General features: G+C 43.8%; 1 protein-coding gene across 4 annotated transcripts in view; it reads right to left on the bottom strand.

Moving 5' to 3' along the window:
• Positions 1 to 13843: 13843 nt before the first annotated feature.
• Positions 13844 to 26049, bottom strand: part of LMNB1 (lamin B1) — a 57017-nt gene continuing 44811 nt past the window's right edge. For all 4 annotated transcript variants that reach the window (XM_025994998.2, XM_072728665.1, XM_072728664.1 and 1 more), the window contains 4 exons: positions 25618 to 25722; positions 22452 to 22571; positions 17142 to 17249; positions 13844 to 14637 (listed from right to left, as the gene is read on the bottom strand). In XM_025994998.2, the coding sequence (XP_025850783.1) occupies positions 14596 to 14637; positions 17142 to 17249; positions 22452 to 22571; positions 25618 to 25722 (375 nt within the window). In that variant the 3' untranslated portion in view covers positions 13844 to 14595. The remainder of the gene's footprint in view (positions 14638 to 17141; positions 17250 to 22451; positions 22572 to 25617; positions 25723 to 26049) is intronic.

Consider the following 26049-nt stretch of genomic DNA (forward strand, 5'->3'; position numbering starts at 1 on the left):
ACACTTAGTAGACATAAGAAGCGCATTTTATACTCAGGGCTTAAAGGCTGCTGACTTAGGATTTTCTTAAAATCGGTCTTAAGATTTGTATGAGGAAATGTCTGGGCGCTGCTGCGAGGGTGCCTCGGGAGAGCGCCCATCACAGCCCAGGCAGTGCGATGGAGGCACGAGCACCCCCCACCCCCGTGATGTGCCAGTGGCACTTCTTTCACAGCGTAGCAACTAGAACTATGTTCTCCTGCCCTTTAGAAAGACCAGAACAGTCTAGAAGCTCAGGCTGGCTTTTGGGCAAATTGCAGTTAACTTCGCTGTCATATACAAATCCATTTTGAGCTCAAAAGTGTCATGGGTTTTCCCCATCACTTCCCTTCCTTTCACTCCCTGCCTAGTAAATGCAGGCCCAGCTCTAGCTGATGCCTCGGGTCCCGCGGCTGAGCGGTGCAAGGCGGCTCGGTGACGCCCACAGGACACCACTCTGAGCCCACCGTCTGCAGGGCCCCTCAGCAGCTGGCCCCTGGCAAGCCCGGCCCCAGACGACGGAGAGGGGGCCACCCCGTAAGGGGGCTCAGATCCTGTCCCATGGATCTATTTGTTCTCCACCTATTCTGCAGGCTGTGTGAGAGCACAGGACTGTGCCCTTGCGGGAAGCATCTTGCAACAAAACATGAGTTAGGGCTCCGTGTGTGAGGCCACGTTCCCCAGGGGCACGCATCACTCGGGAATGGCTGCTGCGGCCCCGCCAGGCTCCCGGGACAAGCACGCAGGGGCAGCTCTGGCCAGAACAATCTTGGGAGCCCTGCGGAGTCCTCCCCACGTCCTCACCTGGGACTCCTCCTTCAGAACCGAGGGGCAGAGGGAAGAACTGGCCGTGGTGGGAAGTCTCCTTCAACTGCGTGAGGAGGACGAAGAATGAGGCTCAGGCGAGGCCTGCGAGGGTGAAGGACTCTCCAGTGCACACCATCCGAGAGGGAAGAGTTGGATTTAATCTGTTTCGTGTGCCTGGCAAAAATGCAATGGCAGGTGATCACACCCACGTGTAAGACCCGGGTCCCTCTGTGTACACTTGCGTGTCCTACAGGTTCGTCACTAAACAAGGTCTTCAAAAATTGAGCATACCTGCTGATGGTCTCTGAACACCATTTTCCTACTAAAAGGAAGCAGATCTCCTTGGAGAAATATCTGAGTCTAGGTCAGGGACAGAAAATGGGTAAGACAAACCTAGAATACCTTATCATAACCAAAAGTAAGGAAAACTATGGCGATTGTCCAGAGGGCAGGGGATATAATTTAAACAGGCTCCCACCAGCCTCAGATGAGCAGTAACTGGCATCACAAAGGAACAACTCATGAACTGTTACACATCGTCTATGGCAAAATTCATGAGTTTATAATGATATTTAATTTCTTTAAGAAAAAAACCTCACAAGTCACCTCTAAAGCATACTAAAGAACAGAATCATTGTTTTGATAAGTGCTTTTTTAAAAGTATCTTGTGTGGGGCAACCTGGGTGGGGTTTAGCGCCACCTTCAGCCCAGGGCCTGATCCGGGAGACCCGGGATCGAGTCCCACGTTGGGCTCCCTGCATGGAGCCTGCTTCTCCCTCTGCCTGTGTCTCTGCCTCTCTCTCTCTCTCTCTCTGTGTCTCTCATGAGTAAATAAATAAAATCCTTTTAAAAAAGTATCTTGTGTCTACTGTACCTTGGGTTATAAATGATGAAGCAAGTTCTTTAGAGAAAATGTCCACCAAATGTAGAAATAATGACAAAATCTAAATGAAATAATCAATCTGCCTAATGATCATTAACAGATGCTAAAAACACTGGCTGATGGGGAACTTGAGAATAAAAGGATCAGATCTTCAACAAAACCCACAGATCAATCTCAACATTGCAAAAAAAATAAAACAAGATGAAATCCAAGAGGGAGACAAACCATAAGAGACTCTTAATCATAGGAAGCAAACTGAGGGTCGCTGGAGGGGAGGGGCGTCAGGGGATGGGGTAACTGGGTGATGGGCATTTAAGGACGGCACCGGATGAGCACTGGGTGTTATATCGACTGATGAATAACTGAACTCTGCCCCTGAAACCAATAATGTATATGTTAATTAATTGAATTAAAAAAAAATAAAATGATGCCATCCTAAAATAAGAGAGAAAGAAAATGCCTCACACACTTCCTGATGGGATGCAATAGGAAATACAGAAACAACCATGAGATGTTCTGGCAAAATCAGCAAACCTGAATCTGATCAAGTCCTGCTATCAGGGTTTACAGGAATGAGAAGGATAAAAAAATTGTTAAATACTACCAACAGCAGGGTTTCTCAACAGCACCACTATTGACACTTTGGGCCAAATTATTTAGAAGGCTTATAACATTTATATGTAACATATACATATATGTAACATCTATGTGGACTGTGTTTAGATCCTGATTCAGAAAACCAAAGGTAAGGGAAAAATAACATCATGAAATATGGAATGTGAACACTGGATATTTGATCTCTCTCTCTCTTTTTTTTTAAGATTTTTAGTTATTCATGAGAGACACAGAGAGAAAGGCAGACACAGACAGAGGGAGAAGCAGGCTCCCCACGGGGAGCCTGATGTGGGACTTGATCCTGGGGACTCCAAGATCACACCCTGAGCCAAAGGCAGACGCTCAACTGCTGAGCCACCCGGGGATCCCAGAAGAAATTGTTTTAGCTATGATAACAGAATTATGGTTCTGTTTATAAAAAGGCCCTGTTTCTTGGAGATACATTTTGAAAGAATTATGAAGTTAAGTAGTATCTGGGATTCACAAGGTCAGTGCAGGGAACACAGTGGACGCACAGGTAGCCAGGATCAGCTGTGCGGGGATGGCCACGTCTGCCCTGAGCAGGGCTTCCTCAGCCTCGGACTAGCAAAGGTCCTTCCGATGTCCCTGCAGGCTGGCAGAGGGGCCACATCCTCTGTGGTCTGTCCCAAGGGAGGACAAAGAGGATGTGCCTTGTGCCCCGGGGTGTGACAGAGACTTGCCACCCAAAGGACAAAATGACAAAGTTTTGTACATCAAACCTCTCAAAGGTTCAAAATGAATTAAGGACACCTAGACACAGGTGCATGAGTGGCGAGTCAGTCAAGCATCCAACTCTTAGTTTAGTCTCGGGTCATGATCTCAGGGTTGTGACATCAAGCCCCATATTGGGCTCTATGCTCAGCATGGAATCTGCTTGAGGGTCTTTCTCCCTCTCCGTTTGCCCCTCCCCCTAACTTGTGCCCTCTCTCTAAAATAAATTTTAAAAATCTTAAAAAAAAAAAAAAAAGAACACCTAGACAGAGAACTAAAACTGGATTTTTCTTAGAGGAAAACCTAGCAATTTAAGAAGTTATTCTGAACCAGAAGATACACACACACGTGTGCATGCATGCACATTCAAAAATTCCTCTCACACACACAGCATTTAAAAATGCTGTGTGTGGGATCCCAGTGTGGCGCAGCGGTTTGGTGCCTGCCTTTGGCCAGGGCGCGATCCTGGAGACCTGGGATCGAGTCCCATGTCGGGCTCCCGGTGCATGGAGCCTGCTTCTCCCTCTGCCTGTGTCTCTGCCTCTCTCTCTCTCTCTCTCTCTCTCTCTCTCTCTCCCTCTGTGTGATTATCATAAATAAATAAAAAAATTTTTTAAAATGCTGTGTGTGTGAGAGTCTGGGAACAGGACACCTGGGTGGCTCAGTCATTGAGCATCTGCCTTTGGGTCAGGTCATAATCCTGGGGTCCTAGGATTGAGTCCCACATCAGGCTCCCAGCGGGTGAGCCTCCTTCTCCCTCTGCCTGTGTCTCTGCCTCTCTGTCTCTCATGAATAAATAAATAAAATCTAAAACAAAATTGTTTTTAAAAAAAATCTGGGGATAAAGCAGCTCCTTTCGTGGTCAAAAGGTGAAATCCTCTGAAACTCCATTGTCCCCCTGTCTTCTCCCACACTTGCAAAGACAGCTCAATGTGGCTACGACCGGCATCATTCCAGAAAGATGTGTTTAGAACAAGGCTGCCTGAGGAGGAAACCAAGACCCAGGCAGCAGGTGTGAGAGTCAACAGTGTACTGACAGAGGGAGGATTCGGGGAAGAAGTGGCCGCGTGCCCCATGGGGGCCTGGGGATCAGAGATACGATACGAAGAGGACACCCCTATGTCCACAACCTCCTGGTGACTCTTCTGAACACAACAGGGGTCGTGCACCCCCAGATGGGGACAATCTGCCATTCAAACAACAAGTCATTCAATGTGAAGCACCCATGTGCACGTGACCTGCTCCGCCCAGCACTACTTGCCACCAAGCAGGCCTCTCCACACAAAGCCTTCTGGAATCCCATCAGCCTCCGGGTTCCCGGCAGAAACAGCATCAGTGAACATGAACTGGTCTCAGCTGAAACCACCCAAAGCCGTTCGCATGGGGTCAGCCTGCCAAGCCTGCGGACACAGCACCCCGAGCTGCTTAGGAAGAGCAAGGCGCCCCGCCCCCCCGTTAAGTGAGGCCTGCTCTCCTTCCTGTAACCTAGGGTGAACGTGCCAACGATGATAACAGCACCCCAACTGCCTCGCTTTATTTCATAATCCAGCGTTTGCCAACCTCCACCCAGCATTCTGGCAAAGAGTTGCCAAAGACCCACGGGTGACTTCCAGCCACGTGGGTGGGGAGCGGGGAGGGGATGCCGTGCTGGTGGGTCACATGTTGCATTAGCATGCCAGGGCTTCGCCCAGGGACACTTCAATCCCCTTTCCCAGCTGAAGGCTTACGCTGTTCTTTATTTAAATGAAAACCTGCAATCAAACGCAGCCAACATCAGGGCCCAGCGAGCCGTCAACTCCGCACCACGATCAAGCACCGCAGGCCGTGTGCCCTGGGAGAGCCCGGACAGAGAAGGCAGGCCGGCTGGCACGAGCCAACGATGTTCTCAGAATTTGGGTCTCAATGGAAAACTCAGAAGCAATTGCCAAACATGCTCCAGAACTCCTCTCCATGTGCCATTTGAGCCCTGAGCACATGAGACACCTTGACTGCCGCTGTCATCTTTGGTTTTAAGCAATCATGGGCAAAGGTGTCCACGTGGCCGAACTGTCACAAGTACTGACACAGTTCACAATGTCTCCTTCTGAGACACGGAGAGGGACCACACAGGGAGGCGGCACCTCCCCACAGTGGAGGCCAAGCCCCAGCACGAGATGTTTAAATGATTTGGAACAAATCAGTACAGTGGGGACCACTGCAGGGAAGAGCTGACGTGTGTCTAAAATGGAAAAATCCGAGTGCACTTCTCAGAGCTTCTAACTGGGAAGTTGTCGTCCCACCTCATGGAATACTCCATTTTCAGAGGCACCTGGGCGGCTCAGTCGTTGGGCGTCTGCCTTCAGCTCGGGGTGTGGTCCCAGGGTCCTGGGATCAAGTCCCACATTGGGCTCTCCGTGGGGAGCCTGCTTCTCCCTCTGCCTGTGTCTCTGCCTCTCTCTGTCTCTCATGAATAAATAAAAAAAATATTTTTAAAACACTCAATTTTCAGAGGAAGAAAAGCAGATGTTACTATTCCTCAAGCCTGACGCTGCTTTCACATACACGTCTTCACCTGGGTGTAGGGTGGCAATGAGGGTGGGGGATGATCCCCTCTCAGGTGTGGGTTTCTCTACGTGGGGGACACAGAGCCTAGCTCTGGGCAGCTTTAAACCCCAAAACTCCAAATTTCCAGGTGCTTCCAGATTCCAGCCCACATCCTATCAGAGCCAGCAGAGCCAAGTCCCAGAAAGCCAGTAGGGTTCTGAATGCTGCTCGGCGGGCGGGGTGAGGTACCTGCCAGACCTCGGCATGCTCTCCTTCCATGGAAACAACTGGCTGAGACCAGAATTAGGCGCCTGTAATTTCAAACAGAAGACCATCAGGGAGATCAGGGAGACAGGTCAGGCTGCAGGCCCCCGGGGATCGGACCACTCTTCTGCCTCCACCTGAAGGGCACTCTGGGCTGGCAATCGGACTGACCCAGGGCTGGAGTGAAATGGCCTTTTGAGACCACCTGACGACCCCCAGCTAATGCTATGAAATGTGGTGGCCACAGTTCCAATAAACTCCAATAATCCCACTAGGAAGTCAAAGAATTTGAACGCAGTGAAAAACACCCATCGTGACTGTGATGTTTTGTGCAGCTGAGTTCTTCCAAGGTAAGAATTAGTCTTTGAAACTCAGCTTCTGAGTAGACACAACTTCCTAATAGCCATTTCCCAGAGGAGACAAGTTGCCCCAAAGCCTGCTGTGTGATCTCGCCCCACAGCTGTGGACTTATGGACCTGTGTGACTATTTGGTTGAAGCCCACACAGACCTGCAGTCTCCATCAGCGTCAGGACGAGACTGCTCCATTCAATGCGGTCTTTCCGGGGCCTAGCGCACAGCATGGCACTCAGTAAGCACTCAAGAAACATCTGTTGAATTACTTTTTTTTTTTCATTTTTAAAAAAGATTTTGTTTTTATTTATTTCAGAGAAAGCATGAGCAGGGGGAGGGGCAGAGGGAGAAGCAGATTCCCCACTGAGCAAGGAACCTGATGCAGGTCTCGATCCCAGGACCCCAGGATCACACGCTGAGCCGAAGGCAGACGCTTAACCAACTAAACCACCTAGGCATCCCTGAATTAATATTTATTCATGAGCCACTGGGTGGCTCAGTGGTTAAGCATCTGCCTTCAGCTTAGGGTGTGATCCTGGGATCGAGGCCCACATCAGGTTCCCTGCAGGGAGCATGGTTCTCCCTTTGCCTGTGTGTCTTTCATGAATAAATAAAATCTTTTTAAAAATTAAAAAACAATTTATTCATGAAATGAGTAAAATGTGGTGCTTCCAGCATTCTCAGTGGCTTTCCTTGCTTAATCACTCAGCTGACTGGGAAAAATGTTAAACTCCGACCAGCACTATTCTTACGTGTAGACTTCCAACATTAAGAGCAGCAGATGGCCCCGCCATCTCATAAAGAAAATCTCACCCTACATCCCAATACCCTAGTCAAAAATTCTGGGGGCACCTGGGTGTCCCAGTCGGTTAAGCATCCAACTCTTGATTTCAGCTAAGATCATGATCTCATAGGGTGTAGGATCAAGCTCTGCCTTGGGCTCTGCGCTCAGTGTGGAGTCTGCTTGACTCTATCTCCCTCTGCTCCCTGGTCTCCTCTCTCTCAAATAAATCTCTAAAAAAAAGAAAAGAAAAAAAATTCTGAATCATTAGTTTTAAATTACTATGTTTTTATTTAGACCTGATATCTTGGTGTGATCTTTCTAGATGATCTGATTTAATTCTCCCGTCAACACTCTGTAATGAGACCTCTGGTCTTGGGGTACAGATAAGGAAGTGGAGAAGCAGGAACTCACCACACTTAGAGTCCTTGACTGCTGCTGTCTCCAGGGGTTCCTGGTCACAAAACTAGTTCAGAGGTGAAATCAATGCTCCCTCTTCTATCCGCAGCCTGCCTGGGGAGAGGGCCCCTCCGTGTGGAAGTACAAACTTGGAACATGACCCAGAACGACACTTGGCATGTCTCACAGAATGGCTAATTCTCTATCATTTAAAAAACCAAAAACAATTTTTTTTTACCTCCTTTCTTATCAGAGCTGAATCACCAGTTCCAATAATTCCTGTTATTCATAGCCAGCCCCCACCGCCCACTATGAAGATTGGGGGTACTTGTATTCACCCCGGGACACTGGCCAGTTCCTAGCTACTTTATAAACATGTTGCTTCACTGAGGCTGAGCCTGCTTTAAACAAATTGCTGAGTCTCCATCGCCTGTTTAGCTTACCTAATGGTGACTGTCCCCCAGAGGAGACGTTTGCATCCCAACACTTCATTACCTCCCTGATGTCAGGAAAAATGCATCCTGAAGCAGAGCTGGCTCCAGGAAGGGTGTGCACAGGGCTGCGGCCTGCTGTTCTGGGAGGGTGTGGGGTGTGGGGGGGACACCGCAGGGAGGGGGTCAGCCGCAGGAGCCAGGCTGTGGGAAGCAGGCTCCTTGTCACCCCCAGCCCGTGACTAAGCTACCACTTCCCCAGTTGAGGAGCACAAGTTGGCTCACCTACATAAAGGCATTTTCTCAACGGCCACCTTGCAGACAGTATTTATCACACTCGCCAGTAATTTGAGGAACATTCGAAACAAGAGATATGAAACAGGGATTTGGGGATTATCTGACAGTTGGAATTGTTCCCATTCATTCTTGACAACGCACAGCACCATTTCCATCTGGAAACTAGCTATGTCAATTTTTTCTGACAGCTGTCGAGGGTAAAACTGGCGGAGCTGTCAGACGCACACCTGGGTGAATGAGGCACACTCCCCCGAAAACAGCTGGATCTCCCACCTCGGTATCTCAGGCAGTGCCGGGCAAAACCAAACCCCCCGGGGCCTGGTCGCTGAAGGAATGAGTGCGTGAATAAATGACCTAACCGCTAGGCCCCTAAGCCCCCCTGCAACACAAGGGTACCCCTTAACCCAGTGCAGTACCACAAGCTTTCAGTAAGGTAACCTCCAACTGGCAGCACCACATCTCCAGAAGCCTGTGCCTGCTGCTTTCTCTTAGCTGGGTCCCCCAAATCCCAGGTGCCTGACATGGCCGGGAGGGGGGGGGGGGAGGGCACTTCAGGATCCTGCAGGAACCTCTGGCAGGAGGCTACCTGAGTCATCCAAACACCCCATCAGCCCAAGCCCTTCCTTCTCCACAAAGGGACCCCTCCCCGATCTGCAGTCAGGAGCCCTGTTCCCAGGGCCCACAGCCGCAGCCCTGGAGCCATCAATGGTTTCGCAGCAGGCACTTAATGAATTATTTTCAGCTTGTTCTAAGTTTCAAATTTCCAGTTTTTCTCTCAGCAGGACAAAGACTTAAAAGAAATGGGTAAGGGGATCCCTGGGTGGCTCAGCAGTTTGGCGCCTGCCTTTGGCCCAGAGCACGATCCTGGAATCCCAGGATCGAGTCCCACGTAGGGCTCCCGGCATGGAGACTGCTTCTCTCTCCTCCTGTGTCTCTGCCTCTATCATTAATAAATAAATAAATTAATTAATTAAAAAAAAAAGAATGGACAAGTGGGAAAACGAATAAGAGAATTTGGGCCCCACAAAGAGCCTGGGTTCAGCTCCCTCTTGATGCGGGCAGGGAAGTCGGCCTAACAGATTGGGAAGCTGGCTGGGTCATCACAGTCCCAGGCTCCAGTGAGGACGTCCTGGCCGTCAGTGGCTAACTCAAAAATAAGCATTTGGTGAAAGGTGGTGGAGCTGGGAGTCTCCCTGGCTCCAATGCAACGCAGGAGGGAAAAGGAGGGAAAAAGAAGACAAAGGTTCTGGGACTCAGAGCTGGGGAAATGAGGCAATGAACGAGTCCTCTGAAGACCATTCTCAGCCACTAGGCTAGAAAGTCAGCTTCTGCCAATGAGACCTACTTGGCAAAGGTCACCACTGTCCCTCTGGTGACACACTCTAGCTAACGCTGGGAGCTAAAGGTAGGTCGTAGCACAGGCCGATATGGAAGGCGGCTGGAGAAACACTCCTGTGCATTCAATGAAGTAGACCATTTGAAAAGAATTACCCAGATTCTGTCACAAACACAGAGGAAATGGGGTACCTGCATGGCTTGGTGACTGAGCATCTACCTTCGGCTCAGGGTGTGATCCCGGGGTCCTGGGATCGAGTCCATGTTGGGCTCCCTGCAGGGAGCCTGCTTCTCCCTCTGCCTGTGTCTCTTGTGAATAAATTAATAAAATCTTTAAAAAAATAAAAAACTGAGGAAAAAAGAATCCTGGTGAAGGTATCTCTTCGATATCACAGCTCTGCGAGGAGGTCTATCCCCCACTTCGACCCCTTGGGACACATGGAAAAAATCCAGAGGTTGGCAGAGGCTGTGGTACCCAAGAAGACAAGGGCATTCGCTGTGGGCTGAGTGCACCATGAAAGAAAGGATAAAAGGCAGTGAGGAGTTTCTTACTCAAAATCAAAGAAATCAACGCCAACAATATGAAAGTGGTATAAAAAAAATGCAAAGAAATCTTTGGGACCCCCAGACCAGAGCCCAGTTGAAGCAGTACACAGCTCAAGGAAGGATAATAAGTACTCAAACGGAACAAGAGCTACATTTCTCTAAGAGCAAACTTGGAGGGCGTTTAAACGGAATTCCAACCCAGATTGGTGGAAGCAGCGCTCACGTAGTAAGCCTGGTGAAAATGCGCTTCATCGTTGTAATTAAGCTACCGAACAGGCTGTCTCCTTAACATGAGGTGCATTTTTGCCTCTGGAGAGAAGTCAGCAGAAGACAGGATTTACTGGCTGTTAAAAGTGAAGGCAAATATGCGGGGGGGTGGGGGGGATGGGAGGGGTAGATTAGGCGCCTGCCTGCAGGGCAAACTGGCTACTGGTCAAACTCTCCGTCCCCTCTGCCCTTTTCCTGCCTGACCCTCCAGAACAGCAGCGCGCGTCCACTCCCTGTACTGTTCCCCACCGATTAGCAATTCTTCCCGTTTGTCACGTTCCTGTGAAACTCTCTTCGCAACACCTTGAAATACAACTTCTGTGAGCTGTACATGTATCTTGCCTCAATATTTTCCTTGTTGCCATCAGTTTGGTTCTGAGTGTCTCATTAGTAAGACAGGCGAGACGGCAAAACACAGAATGCTAAACATTGCATACTTCTGTGCCTTTTTTTTTTTCCTGGAAGGAGAGGGAAGGAGTCTTCCCGATTTCAGAATTCTTGGTTTTCCCAGGTATCTATCATAGAAATACCAGAACCATTTCAAGTCATTCTCCTCTGGTGGCATCTCCTAAAATTCATTTCCATGCTGCTCCTTCATGAAACAGAACTAAAAAGATCTGCATTTTGTTCAGAAGCCAGTGATTCAGAAGCAGGGGTTATTTAAAGATCCTTTTCAATTTCCTATTTTGTTTTAACATGTGATTTGGCCAAGAAAAGAGAGGGCATTCAAAGAACTTTCTTTGTAATTTAAGATTTCATGAAAGGGATGATGGGTGAGAAGTTGAAACCAGAAGGAACATGATTTATAATAATCATCTCTCTTAAAATACACACACATACACATATGCAAATAAGTATGCATATGTTTATAGTAATGTGTGATGAGGAAAAAAACCGACGAGGACCCCTTCTTTCACTGTAAAATTGATAAACTTTAATCTTTGTTAGAGCCAAGCTTAAAATAAGAACCAAAAACTACCCAGATATAAAGCGACAAGAATTCAGTGTGTGAAAGAGAAGCCTTGTGGGCGGAGGTCGGGGGAGAAAACACAGCTCCAACTCCATGCAAGGGCAGGACCCATAAAGGATCCGGCTGCAAAAGGCTCAGAACCGTCAAGTGCTCCCACCTCCCACCCCACTACAGAAGCCCAACTGCCCAGAACAAAGGCAAACTTCTGATTTGAGACTGGGAGCAGCAGGTACTTGCGATAAACCAAGAAGACCCACACACTAGCATCTAACTATTTTTCACCACCACAAGATGAGAAACAGCAACACAGGTCTAATCCACTATAATCACTGTAGAGTTGGCACAGGAAACCCCCAAATTACTCTGTACAGCAGGGGCACAAACCACTCACAAAATAAACAACCCTTGCTGAAGAGAAGTTCTCAATCCTAAAAACCCCAGGACAAAGCAAACCATGAATTTTTTTCTGCAGCTAACAGAAAAATTAGGATCTCCGCAAGAACTCAGGAAAATCAATGAGAAACCATAAAATAAGTGTGATTAAAATGACTCTTTAAAAGGAAGAAGAGTTGAAAAAAGGGACAAATTTGAAAATGAATCAAGGATAATTCCAGAAATGGAAAAGTCAGTCAATGAAATTATAAACTCAATGAGCAAAATAAAAAAATTAAGGCTGAAAACAGAATTAGTGAGATAAATATACAAAAGTTAATGAGAATACAACATAGCGAAATCTAAAACATATGAAAGAAAAGAGGTTCAGTACAAATCTAAAAGAAAACACCACAGGGAAGAACAGTGAACAGGAATAAGGTAACACTCAACAAAATAAGAACACCCCAAAGTTTCTTAATGAAGAACACAGAGAGGAGAGACCTACACACAAGAGGAATTAAAAAAAAAATAAATCTGGGTGGCTCAGGTGTCTCAGCGGTTTAGCGCCGCCTTCAGCTCAGGGCCTGATCCTGGAGACTGCGGATGAGTCCCACATCAGGCTCCCTATAGGGAGCCTGCTTCTCTCCTTCTGCCTGTGTCTCTCAATATATAACTAAAATCTTAAAAATATATATATATATCCCTGTCTTAGGGGCGCCTGGGTGGCTCAGTTGGTTAAGCATCTGACTCTTGATCTCAGCTCAGGTCTTGGGCTCAAGGTTTTGAGTTCAAGACCCACACTGGGCTCCAAGCTGGAGGTAGCACCTACTTAAAAAAAAAAATCCCTGTCTAAATAGTGGTGAAGCCAGAACACCAAAGACAAAATGAAGACGAAATCTCATACTTATAAAAGAGTTCAATAATCCCGAAACATAGCCCTAAGCTCCATGAATGTGGAGATACAGTGAATACGCTCTCACCCTCTGCCTCTCACATTCAGTGGAACAGGCCCAAGTGCTGCTCGCTTTCAGAAAACCTCAACTTAATCTGAACTTTTTCAGACTGAGAAAGCCCTATAGTCTCCTGCTTGTGACACATCCAGTGACACCAAGCCATGTGTCAACAGGGTCCTGGACCTTCACTCCATACCACTAGATGTACATCTCTGTTACTACAGTATATACCACGCTTCTGTATTACAGCCAATCCTTTCTAATGTCTAACTACTCCAAGTGTTGATTTCTATAACCTAATTCACACAGCAATAAAGTACCTCCAGTGTATTTTGATGACAAGAACCCCATCTTGTGGCAAACTTTTTCAAAGCCAAGACTGGCCGTACACTGCAGCGCCATTCTCATTCTGAAGATAAATCTGCGTTGAGAAGTTATCATCTTATCTGCTTCACCAGACACAGTATCTTACCCGGCATTTATCTTGTGTCTGTGATGGCACCAAAGGAGGCAGTAAATCTGCAGAGCACAGTAATTCTGAGACTTTGTGAGTTATTTTCAAGTGAAAGCTGATCGTCTTTGTGAAGCTTACTGCAGGAATATTTTAAGAGAAAACCAAATACTGACTCTGGGCTGGCTTCTGAAATTTATCATCTGTCTGTTCTAGCAACGGTCCAGATATTCCACTTTCTACAAGATGAACACACTGAGCTAAAGCAATCACAAGACAAAAATGCCCCAAACCTCTGACAAGTGACACCCTAATTACCACCAAACACAACAGTGCCACCCTGTACAGCAATACACCTACCTAGGTCACAGCACTCACACCTTAAGCCTTTACTCAGTACCTTTACTCAGTAGCTTTTGTCCTATTTTACAAGACAGTAAAACTAGATTGTAGGCATCATCTCCATCTTCCTCCTTTAAAAGGAATGTCTTCGGCCACAACCCCTACCCCATTCGGCTTTCCTATTTAAAGAGATTTTGAGAAGGTCTTATTGTTAATAAGATAAAAAATATATATAGCATTGAACACAGTGCCTGGCTCTAGAACATTAGCAATTATTACTGCTTCTATTATTGTTACTACTGTTATTAATAGACAGCAGAAGGCTGGAAAGCGGGGGAGACACCACAACAGTTTGTGTTAATCTTCCTCTTTATCAAAACTTAAAGAAACATCTGGCACGAACAAGAAGCCAAATTATTTTTACAAAAAGCAAAACTAAAACAATATTTTTGTTTTCCCACACACACAAAATCGGGCTTTTAAAGGTAAAAAAAAAAAGACATTAATATTAAAACAGCGTTTATTTGTTAATGTAACATAGGAAATTAAAGCAAGTTACACTATCTTTAAAAACACAGCTAATGCATTTTAAGAGAGACCCATCCCTCCCACCCCCAACCCCAGCCCCACATGAATTAAGAATCTAAGAGAAGAAATAACCATAAAACAAAGTTTTGTGGAATCCTTCATCCAAGAGTGCTTACATGATGATTAGGCTAATATTGCCTTCTTACAAAATTTCTCTTTTCTATTAAAAAAAATTTTTGTAGCCTTGATTGTTTATTACAAAAAAATTCAGTACAAAAGTTGTATATATTGAAAAATGCCCCCCTCACAGCACCGTTATATATATAGCAGAGAGTAATCAAGAGCAGACTGCTGGTCTAGATGGAGCAATCTGCAGATTATACCCAGACACACAGTGGTTCATTCACCCGCCCGTCCCCTCCTCCTAAGAACTTAAAAAAACACACACATACAAAAAAATGTCAAAAAATTTGAGGAACCCTTTCCAAACAGTACACAGTTAGTTCAGTGTCAATAATTCACATCTTGCAACCAAGTGTATGGATATGGTTTCTTTTACAAAACTTTCAGTGTCAAAAAAGGAAATTAAGGCCATCAGATTCGCAGCTTAAAAATTCACATAAAGGAAATACAAAAATACTCTGTGCTTCTGAGAAGGCTCTGCACTGCGCGTTGGTAAGGATTACCATGCTTCTTTATTTGAGGAAGACGGTTGACTGGAGAAGTTTACATAATTGCACAGCTTCTATTGGATGCTCTTGGGGTTCCCTGATGAGGAAAAGTAGGAAGAAAAATCAGTGCTAAGGAAGTAGATGACAGTTACTTCAAACTACGGCAGAGACTGGACAAATCCATATTACCTGACTTCAAATAAACCCTTAACTATTCCTCTCTTGCCCTTTTTAACCTTCTCTTACAGACATCTTCCAATAAATTCCAGAACACTGATCATGAATGAACTCCAGCTGCACATTCAGATCTGGAGGAGCTTAAAAAAAAAATATTCTGATCTAGGTCCCTAGATCAACTCAGTGAGAATTTCTCATTTAAATGGGGAAACGTATCTATTTATATGTAATTTTAGAGCTCCCTAAGCAATTATAATATGCAGCTGAAGTTGAAAGTCGCTGTTCAATAAATAACCTCCTTTTATAACTTTGGAGAGAGGAGGTCAGCAGACTCCATTCTGAACCATATCAGGGAACCCAGCTGGCTGGGTCCTCCGCTTGTACATCTCCAAACATGTGCTCTGGTCTCGTCCTCAAATGTGAAGTCAAAATGGCTCCCTTTTGCCACGAATTCTTTAAAACCTCACAGTCTGACCTGTGACGAACCTCTAGACTGGACTGAACCTGGCTTCTTGAAAAGCACCAAAAAAACCTTATCAATTCGGAAGGCCACTGGACCCATTCTTTAAAGTGAAGGCAAAATATCTACCCTTCCATCTTCCCTCTTTTAAACCTTGAAATCATTGCCTACCCTGATCACAAAAGCTAAAAGCCTCATACATGTGACTGCTTTTCCTTCTCTCCCAACTTCAGTCACACTACGTCTTTATGAACCTCCATTCACATAGTCCCTCTGTGTCTCCGCAATCTTCCTTCTGGAGTCAACCACGGCAGGTCTCAGCTTCTTCTTGGCTCCATCGTGTGCAGATGCTATCTGTCCAGGCATCTCAGACCGCACACTTACCTCCAAGCCTCCTGTCCCCTATATGTCTGACACACACCAATACAAGTAGACAGATATGCTTGCCCCTTAAGTCCTGACACATCCCCTATGGTGAACGAAAGATCACCTCAGATTCTCTGCCACTCCTCCCATCAAGAGTTGAAGACTGTTTACCCTCACCTAGGACTGGAGATGGCTTGGAGACTCACTTTTGCTAAGAGAAGATGGGCCCAGCCTTTAAGAGATCTGGTGCTCTCTTTTTCACCCTCATGGAAACCAGGCACCATGTTATAAATTAAGCTTGGGCTAAACTACCAAAAGATAAACCAACAGGGAAAGAAAGATGAAGAACATTCCAGCCCCAGCCACCATCCCAGCTGAATGCAACTGCATCACTAACTTCACTCTCCATCACGTGGAGCAAAAGAACTGCTCAGTTGAGCCCAATCAAACCACAGAACCATGACAAGTAAGAAATACTTGTTTCAAATCACTAAGCCTTTCTAGGGTGGATGGTAATGTGGCCAACAGGTAATTCAAACACATGGAGAACACCATCCGTCTTCTGATACCCAAATAACTGCCATCCTTAGAAATACTGGACAAGCATACTTCCCAGAGATCTTCTCAACTATTCTGGTGGCCCTGTCTCCAGCATCTGCCTGCTACAACTCATACTCTGAGCCACTTGTCTGGCACCCTGAGGTAACTGCTATTTTACTTCCAGGCATTAGAATTCTTCCCAGTTAAGGACAGGAAATAGACGTTGTCCTTGTTTCTTGAGAAAGCTAAGCCTAAAGTACCTGTTCTTAAACAGTCAAAAGTCCTCCAAAATGTATGAGGAAGTATCTAAAAACTCATTCTACCTCATACAACCCACTTCAAGTGGTTCTCTACTCTGGAGGCTAACCATGTCCAAGAATGTTTCTTGGAGTAGGACTGGGGTCACTGAAGCAAAACAAAGAGATTTATAAATCTGTGAAGTCTTATAAGGATAAGGTAGGGATTTTAATTCATCATCTGACTCAAACAGCTTGAGAAGATAAATGAATGCTTATTACTTATTAATAATTCCAATTTAATTAATTAAAATCATTTGGAGTTTCTTTATTTCAAGGGCTCTCAAAAGCCCAAGCATCAGCTAAAATCTATCTTGTAATTAGATGATTAGGAACTTAATGTAGCAAGAATTTTGTTTCCCACTGCAGGTGAATATTACTGTTTTTTCTTTTTTAAGTTTATATGCAGATACTCTAAATTAGTAATCTAAACTTCTGTATCACAGAACTCCAGTAAATAATTTTGAGCATGCATTCCAACCCGTATATACTTACTTACAAGTGATATACATGTCCTCTCATTATAAAACAAAACTGAAATCTGATGTGAGAGAAAAATGTTTTAAAAATAAGTGCTAGCATTTTCTTCCAATACACTAATATATTCTTCTGGAATATCCCCTCAGGGAAAACGAACCAACTCCACCTGGCCAACCACTTACGTGGTTCATCAAGTAACAGGGAAAAAACCAAACCTACTATTGATTTTGTCTTTATGTAATTCTGTCAATAAAACTTAATACAAATATATTAAAGTAATACCTGCTGGTGGAAAAGCTCTTCCTCTACAACCACTTCAGGTGCTTCTTCCTCCTCCTCTTCTTCTTCAGGTATTGTTGTTTTAAAGACTGTACTTCTCTGAGCAACCTCCTAAAGACAAGAGTGGTTTGATCTTAAGTTAAAAACCATACTTAAACATCACAAAGGCAGTTGGGATGAGGGAACTTTTCCTTGCTTAACTTTCAGAAGTAGCACCTCTCCTACATCAGGGACTACTTTTTTAAAAAGAAAAAAGTGGTTCATCAATAGCTTTAGCTACTGAACAGGAAATTTTGCATAACTAGTAGCAGTTCTTAGATTTGAAATTTTCTCTGCAGGGGAGCTACTGATGTCCAATGTGAAACACCTGCTGTGAAGTTCCCAATGCTTTTGATCCCATTCCGTTATTAAGAACTCTGTGAACCATGTGGCACACTAGATTCCTTATAACACTCAATGTGAATTCAGAGTAAAGATCCTGGCTCCTAGCAAAAAGAAGGTACTAAACGCTGAATAAAATGAAGGTGAAGGCCGAACAAAAGCTGTGATCTCAGGCACCATGGTGTTAACAGTCCACCTTCAGCAATTCGTTCATCTCAGGAAATGGAATAAAGACAGATGAGCAATCCCTACTAATAACACACTTGTGAAGAAGCTCCAATGGATTTCACACGGAAAACAGTCCTGTCACTCACTGGAGGCACCAGAGAACATAACCATCTCATTCTCTGCTGAACAGCTCATGTGCAGATGACTTTCCTGGAGAGAATGTGGCCTTGCACGATGCACAGCATCTCTGTGTGAGCAGAAGGCTGACCTGATGATCTGGCAGCAAGTAAACGAGTGTGTCCTACAGAGCACCGCACAGCAGCTCATCTTATTCTGTACTGAATCCTAAGGTCGCTCAAGAAAGACAACTCAACAGACAAAGATGCTAAAATTATGTCAGTATAAAAGCTTATCTGGAATCTAACACACAACCAGCTAGTTTAAAATGGCAGAGAGAAAAAAACCAAAAAGCCCTATCCTATAAATGAAAGCTCCATTTTAAAAATGTCCAAGGATATATTTTATAAATGAAGCAAGGTAGTACACTAGTATTTTGTGGGGAATTTTGATTATTGTTACATGGCCAAAGAAGATGGATCGTTCTAAGAGTCTCCATTAGCCAGAAATTTCATTTCTGGGAGATCAGTCAGTGGTTACACACACAAATAGCCATTTCACAAATAGCCTGCTTTGACCAAACCCACTGACAAAAAAAGCATGTGAATCCTTAGATCAATCATAATTCTTTGAAGTAAAAGATGGATTGGAGGATGGCAACATACAAAACAGAAAAAGAATTCTCAAAAAAGCGCTCAGAGTACCCAGCTTTCTGTAATTCACCCTAAAATGTGGCAAGAGGGGCACCTGGGTGGCTCAGTTGGTTGAGTATTTGCCTTCGGCTTGTGTCATGACCTTGGGGTCCCGCATGAGACTCCCTGCTGGGCAGCGGGGACAGGAGGACCCTGCTTGTCCCTCTGCTGGCCACTCCCTCTAATTGGGCTCTATCAAATAAATAAATTAAATCTTTAGAAAATCTGCTAGAGAATTCTTACATTCCAGCTTGAGCAGCTGCTGACAAGCATATACATCTCATCTGGAAATATGGGTTCTTAAATTGTGTGACAGAACATTGTCCACAAATGCAAAATGCAGAAAACAGCAACTTGCCCAACTGAGTTAATTATAAATTAATTCAATTTAGCTACTTTTAATATAAGCCTGTTGTTAAGCACTTTTTATTTGACGACACTTAAAAACCAATTACTTTAATGCAGAAAGCCTGTACAGAAAATGAATATGCTAAATAATGTCTAAAAATTGTTAGAAAAATCATAAAACAAATTTAGAACCAAAAATTGTTGGGAGATTTAGGCCCAGGAAACTGTTATTAGTCAAGGTGCTAGTAGATAAATGTCTTCATCAAAACAATTCCTCTCACCAAGATATCCAACCCTACCAAGTGCCCTGAAAGACACACACAGATTGGTCTGTCTACAGAATGTATTCTCAACAGGTCCCTGTTAAGGCCTTGTGCACATCACACGATTCAGGAGTGCACCAAAACCAACGGGCACCGGCTAATGTGGTCACCTCAGCCTATTCCGCTCAGTCACAACATGCTGGCGGTGTGAAATCACCATGGTGGGGATATGGGATCCCCACACCCCAGAAATCAGCAAATGTTATGTGCAGATCAGGACGGTTTCTGTTGACAGAGGAGCTGACTGTTCGACTCTGATCTCTCTGTACACACAAGTAGTCATTCACATAGACAAAAGTTTCAGTTAGGATTGCATTCCAGAAGGCACAAAGAGACTGCTTTATTTCTTATTTCCGTCATAGAAAAACATTTTATTTCAGCTTGTAAACGTTTACTGTTTTTAATCCTCTGGTACCCCCTTCCTTCATTTGTCAGTAAGAGCCCCCACTTTTACCTGAGTCCTCATCTCTCCCATGCTGATGGCACAGTCAGCCACAGTGAAGAAGAGGATGAAGCTGTTGGGAGGGAGAAGGCAGCTCAAGCTAACTGTCCTCCTGACCCCAGGAACGGGTTTAGAGGTGAGCCTGTGACCCAAACTGGTACAATGCAAGGAAAGCCCAGGATGGAAAACTCACAGGAACATGGCTCAGTTCCAAAAGCCAACCTCGAAAGATGCACCTCCAGGAGCATCCGGCATCTATCCTGCGTCAACCAAGGAGACACTCATAAAACAGAGACACGGAAGATCCTTGGGGACACTGGGTGAGCCACTAGATCAAGTCCACGATCTCTGGATTTTTGGTTTTGTGAGCCCATCTATTCCCATTAGAGACAGCTTAATTGCATTTTCTGACATTTCCAATGCCTCAGCAAGAAGAAAATATACATAAAAAATTCAACGGACTTAAGCCAATTACCTACAATCTTACAGAAAAATGGTCTTGGGGCACCTGGGTGGCTCAGTGGTTGAGCGTCTGCCTTCAGCTCAGTTCGTGATCCTGAAGTCCTGGGATCAAGTCCTGCATCAGGCTCCCTGCAGGGAGACTGCTTCTTCCTCTGCCTATGTCCTTGCCTCTGTCTCTCATAAATAAATTTTTAAAAATCTTAAAAAAAAAAAAAAAAAGAAAAGAAAAGAAAAACGGTCCTTACAGTGGTAATTATGGATTGCTGCAAATATGATATGGGACCTACTAATAAACATGATTTCAGAATTAAAGGAATAAATACCAAATGTATTTATGTTGTCTGACAACCACAGACAGAAAAACTGTATTCATGATATTTTCCTCATTTCTCTCTTTTTCTTTTTAAAGATTTACTTATTTATTTACTTATTCATGAGAAACACAGACAGAGAGGCAGAGACACAGGCAGAGGGTGCAGGGAGCCCAATGCAGGACTCAATCCTGGGACTCCAGGATCCCGCCCTGAGCCAAAGGCAGAAGCTCAACCACTGAGCTACCAAGGCATCCCACTTTCCTCATTTCTGACAGAAGTCACTTAATAGACCATAGCAAGCAGAAGACAAGTTTGTTAAAAAGAATAGACAAACCAACCAACCAAATGATCTAATATTCAAGCGTTTAAATTATGAAGGGAAATCCGAGCTTTATAAAGTCAACTTTATGGGGGCTCCATTATAGTATCCCCTCAAGCCCTATCCCTCTTCCTGGGACCTACTTATTCACATGTCATTCTATCTGTTTGAGGAGCTTTTAAACCTGCTACATTCCAAACACCTCCTCCAAGATCACTTCTAACCCGAACACGTTTTTACAGAGAAACAAATGGTACAGATGATGACCCAAGGGTTCACAAGAGCCTGTTGCCTCTGCCAGGGACCCTCATCACAGAGCTTGGCAACCTGAGCAGATCACCACTCACAGCCAGGTTCTGAAAGAGTCCTGTGTCCTGCCAATCCCAGACATGAGGATAATGACCCGCACAAGAGCTGCAGTCAGGGCAGCACCCAGGAGCCAGCAACAGCCACAGGGGAATGGTTCCAAAGTGCTGAAGACGAGAAACGAGCAACGGATTCCAGAGAGAACAGGAGAAAGATCCAACACCTTGACATGCGCAAGTAACTAACTTGGCATGTATAAACTGACTCCCCTACCCTGAGAACCTAGCTGGGCATTTGGAGGTGAATTCCCCAGAGGCACCCCAAAATCTCACACAATGCTGAAGTCTACAGTGAAATAATCACAAGCCGTTTCATTTCCAGACTCAGCATGAGGTTAAGGGAACTCTTCACTCGGCAGAAAGTGATTCCACAGGAAGAGCAGTCCAAAGACCCACAGGTGCATACAGGAAGCAGTCCAAAGATCCACAGGTACATGACAGACAGGAGGGCCACCAGGCATAGGACTTGGGATGCAACACCTCAGACCCCCACGGCAAATGCTGTTAGCTGCTTTATTTCTCTGAACTCAAAAGAGAAGATCTGTGTCTATTTTTTTTTAATTTTTAGCAGGAAATTCTTACTGAATGCCTATTATGTGCCAGGGAAAATCATAATAGGTCCTTGCCCTCAATGTGCTTATGACTCTAGTGAGAGAGGTCAATGGGCCAAGCGCCATGCCAGGTAGGTCTGCACCTGGCATCACAGGAGCAGAGAAAGCAACCTGAGAGAGATACTGCAAGTTGACCTGCAACCACCCTCTCCTTTGCAGAGCCCCATTTTGCGGGGGAGGGGAGGGCAGGTGTGTATGTGTGCACAGGGCATGGGTGTCTTCATGTGACAATGAGGGTAGGGAAGGTTCGTAAGAATGTAGGAATGACATGTTGAAAACATAAACCTCAAGCAGATGTACACTCCACAATCTTCAAACTCAAAAGAGTTTCATAAACAATCTGAGAGCTAGGAACATAGCTTGTAACATACCAGAGGCTAGAAAGATACATCCTGAGGCGTTTCCCAATGAGCATCTCATTTATATTATATCCATTACATTAGTATTATCACAGTTGTGACTTGTCTTATTATTATCCTTTTAAAATGAAATGAAGACGAAGAGAAGTGAAAGAACTTGCCAAAAGTCACAAAGCCAGTGTGCAGTGGAGGCAGAAACTGGAGCCTGTGCTCAGCGCTCCACGATACACTCCTATTTCACTCCTAAAATGTGAAGTCGGCTTCACTTTGATTTACTCAGCAGCCTTGGTCTGGTGTAAGCAATCAGTTACTTCACATTTCAGTTTGACTTCTAAGAAGAAATCACACTTATACAAGGAACTTTGGAGTGGAACAGACAGTGGAGTGAGTGGTACTGACAAAATGGCCTCACCTCTCCCTGAGAATTTTTCAATATAACCTTCACATCTTCGCCAGTGCCCCAAGAGTTCTGGTTCTTCCAGATGAGGTCAGTGGGAGGACTGGCTGTAACACCAGCATTTGCAGCCCAGATCTAGAAAAGAAAAGAGCATCAGTCCAGCCAGAACCCTGCCCTGCCCATAAGCTAGTAACAGCAATGTAATGAGAAGACTTGAACCCCTAATTCTAAGTCTCAGAACTGTGTCCCAGCTTCAGACCTGCTGTACAAACTAGCTGTGTGTCCAGGAGAGCTTATGTAGGCCTTAGCTTCCCCATCCAATAAATGGAAATGATGATGTTCAGGAATCTTGAGGTGACATCTACATTCACCTCCTAGCCCCTCAATATGTCAGTTGAATGTGTGCAAGTGGCCTTATTTTCATCCATAAAATGGGACAGAGGCAGAACCTATAATACACAGGATTGCTGCAAAGAACAAAAGGATTAGCTGCAAAGTGGGGCTGGCTCACTGAGCAATGATTAGCCCTCCCTGTCAGCACTCAGCTATGGGTTTTATGGACCATTCCTCCAGCTTGGAGCCCTTGGACCCACTCCAACAGTATCCTCCAGCTGCCTATAGCAGTCAACAAGGAGACACTACTAACTCCTCTCAAACTTCTGCAGTAGACAGCCCATCTAGAATATTCTTATAGAACTGGTATGTCTCCAATCAGGGGCAATATCACCATACCCCATGAGTGTCTGAGACTGAACTCCAAAAAGCACGCAAGGAATGAATAACCCATTAATCAATGATAAACAGGCTGCTATTGAAATAGGCAAACAAGTAATTACTCTCCCCTTCTCATAAGCACGGAAATTTTGCCATGTTTTTAATGCATATTATTGGCAAGAGTATTGGCAGGGCATAGATAATTTGAGTCAGAAAAACTGTATGTGAACCCTAGACAAATTACTGCAGCTCCACCAACCTCAGTGTCCTCATCTGTAGGGATACTACGAGTCCTGAGGTTTCTAGAAGACCATATTAAAACAGAAAAGTTTTATACCCCATAAATTATTTCACAATATAAATGGCTACATGATGGCAAAAAGAAGACAAGAAATAGTATAGGCAAATATCATTTTAAATGGAGAGAATAATCTATAAATCTCTGATTAGGAGGGAGGCTGTTCTCTTCAGATGCTCACCAGAAGCTTCGAGATCTTCCATCAGCATTATAACTAGAAAGGGATAGGGAGTTGTTTACTGGGATAAAACAAAAAGGTACTGGCTCTGGGCTGTTAGCGTCATGTAGAATGTTAGTGTTTTCCTAATTTCAAAGCAATACTTTTTCTCTAGTCCATATGGAACCACTGAGTTGGGTTTTGTATTAATTAGTAATAATCCTAAAATGTTGGGTAATTTAATTTAAAATTAGTATGTTCCAGAGCTATCCTGTTCAACATGCTAGCCATATGTGACCTCAAGCATTTGAAATTTGACTAGTTAAAACTGAGATGTACTGTGAGAATATCTTAGTCCAAAAAAAAAAAAGAGAAAAGGTAAAATATCTAATAATTTTTTATACTGATCACATTTTAAAAGAATAGTATTTTGGATACATTACATTAAATAAGACATAGTACTAAAGTTAATTTCACACCTTTCCTATTTTTCTTTAATGCAACTACAAGAAAATTTTAAGTTACATATTTATCTTATTTGTGTTCTAGAGTTTTAAACTGATGTTTGCTATTGCCCAGTACAACTTCATAGTTAAGATTACTTATCACTGCTATGTTCCAAAGAGCTTCTTATCCCATTTAATGCTAGCTACTTAAAAAAAAAAAAATTTACATTTCATATGATAATTGGATTCTCCACTAGACCTATAGTATGTATCTATATCTATATACCTATATACCTATACATATATATATATATATGTATTTGGTCCCTGAGGAACTACATCTAGTGGAAAAAGCAGACGATTGGCATAATGGTTTCACATTACTTTAGAGAGGTAGAGCGCACACTCAAATCTGAATCTTCTGAATTAAAATGTCAGATGCTTTCCACCACATTATGTAGCTTCAATAAGACACAAAATAGGGCTGAACAATTTCCTCGCACTATAATAATTACTGAGGAGAAGAAAAGACAGTCTGGTTAGGATATTTGTTCCCATTTTTTACCATTACAAAATTAGCATCTGATATTTTCACAATGTGGTATCAAGTTCTTCAACACACTTTTTAAAAGAGAAATCCTAACCAGTTTGAGCTTTTGATCTTAAACACTAAGATGTATATCAATCATAAATTTAAAAGTATGTGTTTAATATTTTTAAAAAGGATTGATAAAAGAGACAGTCCCTTCTATATCCTTCAGGGATAAGAATGTAGACTTCTTTCACATCTATCAAAGTTAACACATTGTTTTTAAAATCTACTTATGAAGTTAAAGTAAAGTAATCTTGTGTCTGCTCAATGAAGCAACTTCTCTAATAAGTATGCTGTGAAATTTAGTAACTATTAAAGACATGGTATTTCAGAACACAGCAACAGTGAACCACTTAGAACCCAAATCAGAGTACCACAAAGCCCATCTCTTTTCAAATCTAGAAACTTAAACACTATGTAAAAACCATGTTACCCTCTCTAAAATATTATGTTTAAAAAAGTGATTGTTTACAACAAAACCTAACACTTAATAATTTTTAATCAAAACATAAGTCCCTGATCCAACACCAGAGATGATGATTAAGGGTGAGGTGGGGCCTGGACACCAAATCACTACCCAGATGATGCTGAGGGTCACCCAAGGCTGAGGGTCACTCAAGTCTTAAGGCATACCTTAGCATTAATAGATTATCCTAATAGTTCTTTATGTCAAGCAGTATCTCCTGAATCAGACTGGGTTACAATTACCAGTCAAGAGACAGCTGTTTTATATCTACTGGAGTAGACAAAATAAAAAGAATTCAAAGGTCAATACTTTCACTTTTAATAGTCAATTACCGCTCTCAATAAGACAGAATTTTTAAAATCTTTAATAGTACTTGTAATTCCTTAATAACGTCAAAGATGTTTTAATACCCATTTCTAAAACACTCCTCTTTAAGCCAAAAATTTCCTTGAATTACTTTAATTGTTAGTTAAGACAGTGAAGTTAAATGATAATTAAAATCACTTACTGTAACAGTCTGGCCTGCCTTCAGCACATATCTTGAGGTATATTTGTAACTGACTGATGTATCTCCAATTTTTCTGATCATTTCCCAGCCTCCCATTGGCTGATCCTATTCATAAGCAGAGTAAAACAAGGTCACATCAAGTATACAGAAAGTGATGGATAATCAAATGAATTTACACAGGCACTTAAACTAAGACAGCTCTGTGGCTGTCTTCCCATGATTCATATTTTCCTACCATAAAGAGAAAACGTGGTTTTGGCATTCAGCAAAACAGTAGCTTCAACAATGCTACAGTTTTAATATTAAGGTACTTAATTTTAAAGAAGACAAAACTGGAAGAAAAGGAATGTGAACCAAACTCGATGGTCCATATTCACTGCTAGATCAAGTGGGTCTTTAAAATTTACAACATAATCTAGAGGTCATAATCAC

Source organism: Vulpes vulpes, chromosome 12 (assembly GCF_048418805.1).
Source record: "Vulpes vulpes isolate BD-2025 chromosome 12, VulVul3, whole genome shotgun sequence".
Taxonomy (NCBI): Eukaryota; Metazoa; Chordata; class Mammalia; order Carnivora; family Canidae; genus Vulpes; species Vulpes vulpes.